Raw genomic sequence first — 6,303 nt, 5'->3', positions numbered from 1 at the left:
TGTAGCTTTGCGCGAAATTCATAACAAACAAACAAAGCAAAGCTACACACTGTTCACCGCGAGGAATTAAACCCCGAATTTTTGCGTTGTATTGATAAAATATTGGAATTATTTTACATAAAATAGCAAAATATACATTTATCTCCTCTCACGAAGAACCTCGTATTTTAATCAATGTATCGTAATTTTCTAGAAAGTAATAATACAACAGATCACAGACAGCACATTGCTGCTTCGCGCACCATCTGTTGGATGTCATAACACTAAAATGTTAATTTCTCATGACGCCCTCAGTTTTTACAAGACCAGCGCTATTTTCATATGGCGCGTAGTTGTTTTTTTCTAGTAAAGCTCAAAGCTAAATGATGTGTTATTTGTGTTGAGACCACCACGGGTATCGAAAAATCCGTTATTTAGTGTTATAAGCCTTACCGCTGTACTACTGGGGGAGTTTATAAGAGAAACAAACAAACAAAAACAGCGAAATATACTCGTTTCTTTGAAGAGGATTATTGATATTATATTCTACCTCGAAGTTGTTTTCAGACATCCAGTCGGCTGAATAGCATGTTTTCCAAAATATAGTAATAATAACAAATAATAAATAAATTGTTAAACTGACATAAAGGTTATTTCCATAGTTTTCAATAGTACACAGTTTTCGCTTGACGAAACAAAAACAAAAAAGGAGTAATGTTTGATGTTTCACTTACTGGTATTTCCAATTTAAATCACTTGTAACGGTTGTAACTAAACAAATTAATTTACAATTATTTAATTCGAGGAATGTATGTGAACTGTACTGTGGCTCTCAGTGTTAATTACATTCCTTACCATTAGCGGAGGTGAAATTCATTCGTTAAAGAGATGCAAAAGCTTTTTTGTTTTTCTCCCCAAAACTTATGCTGTCCATTTGATGAAACAGCATTTTTTTATTGCAATGTATTTTGATAGAACTATAAGACAGACCATAAAAATGACTGTTTTCTTTAAGATTTTATGTTCAGGTAAAATTATATAACACATATGCACAAATTAACCAGAAAGTGTAATTCTCTAAGGTCAAGATTGAAGTGGTTGGTTTATTTTGGGTCATGATTCTTTGAAACGACAAATTTTGATTAGGACTGCATTTTTGTTTGAAAGATTAGAAACTATAATTAACTTTTTTGACCAAAGGTTCTCTTCCTTCCAGAAGATGAGTGGAAAGTTCGGTACTACACACAAGTAGAGGTGAACAGTCAGCTAGAACGACAACGAGACTGGCTACGAGAACGTGTTGAAACTGCACGCAACCACACAGCGGAAGGTAAGAGAAGCAACTAGCTCACAGCGCCATCTTTTACATCTAGACTCATAGAGCGCTTATCGCTTCCTATGTACTCGATAAAACGTCAACGAAAAAAAAAAAAATCTGTAAATATGAATATTTATATATACGTAAGTCTTAAGTCTTTTATAGGGAAATAAATGGTGGGGTACGTGAATGTACCGAAACTAGTACTGAGTCTTTGTGTCGATGTTAGTTTGATCTTAACTAACATACACAGTAATGTGTACTAACCTGTGCTGTGTTTCTTTACTAATTGTGCAAATCACTTGATGTGACATCACAAAAGGGTGACAACCAAGACGTTTACTAATAAAAACGGTAAAATAGAAGAAAAACAAGACATAGATAACATTTCGAAGGGATGATATTTTTTTAGTAAATAGAATTTTATAGTTTAGGATGAGCAGAAAAATTCTTAAAAATTGACAAGTGCGTTGTTTACAATCGAGACTCAGCATTGCACAGGTTTGATGAATCGATCAGTAGAATGGCCATCATGAAAGCGTGATGTGACATGTTGCACATTTCCAAAGCCGTCGGAAACGCATAAATTTGATGAAGTGATTGACGGATGAGTTAACATGTAAGTGCAAGTTGTCGTGCTGTAACACTTCCAAAGTAAGTATATTACGTACTTTTTATTTGCTTCCCCTTTCAGCCGTGGGAGTGTTATAATGTGACGGTCAATTCCACTATTCGTTGGTAAAAGAGTAGCCCAAAAGTTAGCGGTGGGTGGTGATGACTAGCTGCCTTCCCTCTAGTCTTTCACTGCTAAATTAGAAACGGTTAGCGCAGATATCTTTCGTGTAGCTTTGCGCGAAATTCATAACAAACAATAAAATTAGTTTAGTATAATCTCGCTAGGCTTACGTTAGTGTTATGTAAATGCACGCGGTTAGTCTTTACACAGAATAAAAACATTTCTTGTTTTACTTATGATGCCCCCCTCTCCCCCGTTCTCAATTCGGTGGCTCAGCGGTAACTTAAGGGTTTATGTTACTAGAGCTCGAGGTTCGATACTTCTACTGGGCAAATAGTAAACAAACATTGGACACTCTAAAACAAAACGTGACCCCTTATAACGTGCTTGTGTACTAATAAACTTGGACTACTATAATTGAATTCAAAACTGTCGAATGTAGGCAACACGAACTGTTATTGTCGATTATGCTGTTTTGTTTTTATTTAAAGAAGAAAGAGTGAAGTTTCTCAGAATGTGACTGGAACAGAAAAATGAAGTTATCATTACATAATATCGTGTTTTTCATTATAAAAGTTGAGGGACACTTACTTAGTACTTTAATAATTTTGTGATAAACTATTGTGTAGCAAATATTTAAAATAAATAACTAGATGGCTAAGAGGTTGACTTATGTTAATAACACTAAAATAACGACCTTTTAAGTCCAATGCTGTCTTTGTCGATTGAGTTCAGTTTGGTGGAGTGATTACAACACCGCAATTTCCATTGTAACAAGAGTTTGTAAAGGACGACGAGGTCAATTTTAGATCACACATTTTGGCAATTTTTCCACAGATCCTCCAGTGTATATGGCTATTAACGTCAAGATCACACTTAAGCAGCTCCAAAACTCAAACGTCTATTGAAGCTACATAAGAAACTTGTGTCATTTTTCTCATGGAAACAGTAATTGATTTCGAGGTATGGCTAGAAGCTTTTGAAATGGTAGTCTATACAATCTTGCCAGCTTCATAGTCTTGTTTATTATCTTGTTGACGGCTACTGGAGACATGCCAATTTTAATCACAATGGCTTTCAGAGTCGAGATTCTTTTTCATCACCACAACCTTCACAAAGCATTGTTTCAGATTGTTTTGGATGTGGTTCCGTAGTCCGTTGCTGCTTTGTGAGATTTTTTTTCCCCCACTGAGAATATTGGAAGCTCCTTCCTCCGAAATGTTTCCGTTGGTCTACATCATTCATAAGTCTCACAATATGAAAATCCTTCCTTCGAACTGGCTGTGACATATTCCTCCAGTTCTAATTCCTACAATGCGGCATTGCACTACACATTGAATGGTTGGGAATTCGCTGTACACTAAATATTTAAATGGTAAATATGTTACCCGTGATACTATGTCTTGCTTCTGTAGCAACATGCCATTATATTAGCATCAACAAATGTTTTTTTTGCTATATTCTCTCAGTAATAAATAGAATACATCTCTGGCAGACAGTGCAAAATGTGTTCCAATTTAGATTTAACTGGATTAATGAACTTGTAGAATATTTATAGCTCCTGACAAAGATGTTACATCAAAATATTGAGCTAATAAACTTACATTCTAGAGATATAGGTCGTGATTTTTTTAAGCATGTTTTTTCAGTAATACATTAATTCCTTCTTTTTTAAGGCGTCACGGCTATGCTGGCGGATCTGGATTTGGATAGTTTGTCTGAGGTAAAAATAAACTTTAATAAAACGTTTAGAATTTTCAATTTATTTTATTTAGAGAAATACCTAATGTTAACTAACACGGTTTTTAAATATGGTATTTATCCAGATGACTTAAACTAAAATTTTCAAATAAAGTAATAATTTTCCGTCATTACAAGTTGGCTTCAATAGAATATCATCAGTTTGAACATTATCTTCAGCAACGTATTATTTGCGCTTGGACCGTAAACATAATGAATAATACACTAGATATTTTATATGGCAACGTTTTTCAATCTTTTATTTCATTTATTGCGATATTCAATTACAAAAAGTTTAGTAATAGTCAAAGACTGGGATTACTTGGTAAACATAGTCTTTGTTGCTTCCAGAATCAGCTACTGCGATACCTAAAGCAGTTGGAAAAAGATCGAAACATTTTGTATAACGAACTTCGTGACACTGAATGGAAGCTTGACCAAGAATCAAAAGTATGTAAAACTTGATGTTTTCTCCAGGAATCAGAGATTTTATGTCAGACTTGTAATTATATACTTGGTGTACCTTGTTGCTCAGAATCGTTATGCCGTACATGTTATTTTATACTTACTGTACCTTGTTGCTCAGAGTTGTAATATCGTACATGTTATTTTATACTTACTGTACCTTGTTGCTCAGAGTTGTAATATCGTACATGTTATTTTATACTTACTGTACCTTGTTGCTCAGAGTTGTAATATCGTACATGTTATTTTATACCTATTGTACCTTGCTTAGAGTAGTCATGTCATACATCTTATTTTATACTTACTGTACCTTGCCCACAGTTGTCATGTCGTACATGATATTTTATACATACTATACCTTGCTCAGAATTGCAATATCGTACATGTTATTTTATATATAATGTACCTTGTTGCCCAGAGTTTAAATGTCGTACATGTTATTTTATGCCTAATGTACCTTGTTGCTCGGAATTGTCATATCGTACATGTTACTTTGTACGTACTTTACCTTGCCCAGAGTAGTCATGTCATACATGTTATTTTATACCTAGTGTACTTTGCTCAGAGTTGTCATGCCATACATGTTACTTTATACCTATTGTACCTTGCTTAGAGTAGTCATGTCATACATCTTATTCTATACTTACTGTACCTTGCTCAGAGTTGTCATATCGTACGTATTATTTTATACCTAGTGACTCTTTCTGTGTGTTGCCAACAAAGTTGTTATAGCCTATGTATAAATAGGCTAAGTATAAATAGGCTAAGGACGAAAGGCAGGAGGGTGACCATTGGAGATAGAAAATTATTTACGAATATATTTGATTTTAATTGTACAAACCATATCAGTCATAAACCTTAAGGGTAAGACGTGGTGTAAAAACATTCTCTTTATTTCCCTTGTTTACGCTTTACGTTACTCTTGTCAGAACTGAATTCCGTATGTTCGGTAGTAAGAATCATAGTGTCAAGATGTTTAATGTATGTGATAACTACGAAGTGTTTTTAATGAGATTGCTATGTTTAGTTTCAAGTTCTGACTTTATGAAGACGCGTCTCAGACGAGCGACAGTACTCCATTCGTCCTCTTATGTAGACTTTAAAATTTAAATGAACGAAAAACTGTATTAAATATCATTGCTCCCTGAGGTGTTAGTTATACTATCGCAGCGTTTGGTATAGGTGTCAGTGATACACAAAGCTATATTCTTAAACTGAATCAGCTCACTTTATGCCTCCCAGTGGCACAGCGGTATGTCTGCGGGCTTACAACGCTAGAAACCGGGTTTCGATACCCGTGGTAGGCAGAGCACAAACAGCCCAATCTTTAGCTGTGTGCTTAATTACAAACAACAACAACAGCTCAATTGATAGTTCTAATAATCAAATACCAGCTCAGTCAACCAACTACCTAAGCCTGGTGGTTAGGGTGCTCGACTCGCCATCTACTGCTTACAGGAACGAACCCATTATCTGACGGTCAATCCCATTATTCGTTGATGATGATTAGTATTGAGTAGTTGCCTTCCCTCTACTCTATCACTTCAAAATTAGGGTTGGCTTTCGCAGATAGTCCTCTAGTAATTTTGCGTGAACTTTAACAAACCAACGATCTATTTAAGTTAAATGTAACTCAAAATTACAGTTCTCAAATGGTACTCATGTAGATCTTGTTGTCTAAAATGATTTTAATTGATTTCATAAGTTACAATATCATTACTTCTTTCGTTATGTGTGTGTATTTTAAGAATATATTAATGTCATCGTTTTCAGGAATTTCATAAATACAACGACACTCGCAAGGCTTACATGACTGAGATTACCGACGCCATGTTGAATCTAGAGGCCATGAGGAACCGCCTGAAGCTTCTAGAAACCAGCGAGAGTGGTTCCATAGCAAAATGTCCTCGTCGTCTCAGATATATGTAAAATTCTTATGCATTATTCAAACATTTTACCATATTTTAAAGTTTTTGTGTCCACATTGTACAAATTAAGTCCTCCCAGAAACAAAAACTAAATTCTTAACACACAATTAAAGAAAGAAAACAAATCCAATGACAAT

General features: G+C 34.8%; 1 protein-coding gene across 2 annotated transcripts in view; it reads left to right on the top strand.

Moving 5' to 3' along the window:
- Nucleotides 1-6,303, top strand: part of LOC106464595 (coiled-coil domain-containing protein 169-like) — a 12,203-nt gene that overhangs the window by 3,578 nt on the left and 2,322 nt on the right. Inside the window, exons 3-6 of one of the 2 annotated variants that reach the window (XM_022392334.1) lie at nucleotides 1,199-1,309; nucleotides 3,710-3,756; nucleotides 4,125-4,223; nucleotides 6,012-6,163. In XM_022392334.1, the coding sequence (XP_022248042.1) occupies nucleotides 1,199-1,309; nucleotides 3,710-3,756; nucleotides 4,125-4,223; nucleotides 6,012-6,163 (409 nt within the window). Of the gene's footprint in view, nucleotides 1-1,195; nucleotides 1,310-3,709; nucleotides 3,757-4,124; nucleotides 4,224-6,011; nucleotides 6,164-6,303 lie in introns of both variants that reach the window. The other variant, XM_013924750.2, reaches the window with a different exon arrangement.

The sequence above is a fragment of the Limulus polyphemus genome, unplaced genomic scaffold (assembly GCF_000517525.1).
Source record: "Limulus polyphemus unplaced genomic scaffold, Limulus_polyphemus-2.1.2 Scaffold1699, whole genome shotgun sequence".
NCBI lineage: Eukaryota > Metazoa > Arthropoda > Merostomata > Xiphosura > Limulidae > Limulus > Limulus polyphemus.
The sequence above is the reverse complement of the archived record's forward strand: the minus strand, read 5'-3'. Positions and strand labels throughout refer to the sequence as shown.